Raw genomic sequence first — 1,648 nt, forward strand, 5'->3', positions numbered from 1 at the left:
TTCTTCTTCTTCTTCTTCTTCTTCTTCTTCTTCTTCTTCTTCTTCTTCTTCTTAAAACACTATACTGAGTCTAAAAATCTGCCGTAAATAAAACAAAGAAAAGGAGAAAATCTCGCTGACTCACCCGGTCGCCGAAAGTCTTGAAGCAGAAGTCAGCATAGTCGCCGAACCACCTGACCGACTCTACTTTGGACCAACCGCCTTTGTCCTGCAGGGCCTGGGGGAGGTCCCAGTAGTACAGGCTGACGAATGGCGTGATCTGATTGGCCAAAAGCTTGTCAATCAAAGTGTTGTAAAAGTTAACACCTGCCTGGTTCACGTTTTTATTCGTGCCGTCGGGGAAGATTCGAGGCCAGGAGATGGAGAATCTGTAGCTGCTAACCTGAAGACAAAGATTTACTCATTCAGGACACAGTTTCTTGTCATTCGAAAAGGTGTGGAGTCGCGCTATTTCGGGGGGGGGGGGGGGGGGGGCACTTAGGAAAAAAGCATAACTTCGTTGTTCATACTTAGATCTAATTTCAATTCTGTTTTCTTTAACTGAAAATTAAAAAGCCAAGCAACAATTATTTAGGTCTATACTATGAAGTGCACAAATTCGCGTTGCAGATTCGTGTAGATCTATGATGGTGTGGAAGCTTTCGCAACATTGCCTTTAGTCTACTGCTGGTCGGACATATTATGTGTCCGCTGCATATTTAAAAAGGTAAAGGTGAGAACATAAAGTCAGTGCCATTTCACAAACGCTTAAGTCATAATGCCAGTGTCATTTCACAAAACGCTTAAGTCATAACATTAGTGTCAGTTCACAGCCGCTTACGTCATATAACGTCAGTGCCATTTCACAAACGCCTAAGTCGTGTTTTCCAAGTTTTGAGAATACTAAAGAAAAAAAGCAACGCTCAAATCTTAACTATGGCTTGTGACACTCATAATTTTTCATTTCAAAATCTAGGAAAGCAATAACGAAACAGAATGAAACGTTACTGTAAGATGGGAATGGGAGAAGGGGCAAAACCAAGCAAACAAAGAACAAAAACAACAACGACAACAACAAGCAAACATAGCAACAAAACATATGCACTATGAGGTCTTTGTGCAAATAATACAAACATGAAATAAAACAAAAAACGGAAACAATAATAAACACAGAAACCTTTTTAAAAAATATTTTTATACCCCCAAAATATCAAGACAAAATAAAGCCAAAAGAAAAGAGATTGGAAGTTTTGTTTCATGTTTTAGTACAGTTTTACGGCGCTTGCAACTGTATAAGGTCATATGAGCGCCAAGGGGTGAATGTCAACAGAGAAGTCCAAACGAGGAATATTGCTTACTCTTCACCTCTCTAGCCTCAACAGCTCAAATTCGGCTCCGACTATCAAGGCAGCCCGGAAATAGCAGTTCACAAGAGAGTGACAAACATATAAAAGAAGTAGAGGGAAAATGACGATAGTAAGGATGAGGAAAGAATAAGCAGCTGTTCCCCTTATGTTATTCCGGCACAGTATGAGCATGACATTGATAAATCAGCCCATTTACATAATACGCTGTGCATGTTAATATCCCCCCTTAAGAACATGTTAATATCCCCCGTTTGGGAATGGCCTAAAGACACTTCAATCAGTAGCATTGCCGTGGGGGGGGG

General features: G+C 40.6%; 1 protein-coding gene across 1 annotated transcript in view; it reads right to left on the bottom strand.

Moving 5' to 3' along the window:
- Positions 1-1,648, bottom strand: part of LOC101863108 (lactase-phlorizin hydrolase) — a gene marked incomplete at its 5' end in the record, with an annotated part of 19,189 nt that overhangs the window by 17,102 nt on the left and 439 nt on the right. Inside the window, 1 exon segment of the mRNA XM_013083478.2 lies at positions 121-382. Within this exon segment, the coding sequence (XP_012938932.1) occupies positions 121-382 (262 nt within the window).

The sequence above is a fragment of the Aplysia californica genome, unplaced genomic scaffold (assembly GCF_000002075.1).
Source record: "Aplysia californica isolate F4 #8 unplaced genomic scaffold, AplCal3.0 scaffold00234, whole genome shotgun sequence".
Taxonomy (NCBI): Eukaryota; Metazoa; Mollusca; class Gastropoda; order Aplysiida; family Aplysiidae; genus Aplysia; species Aplysia californica.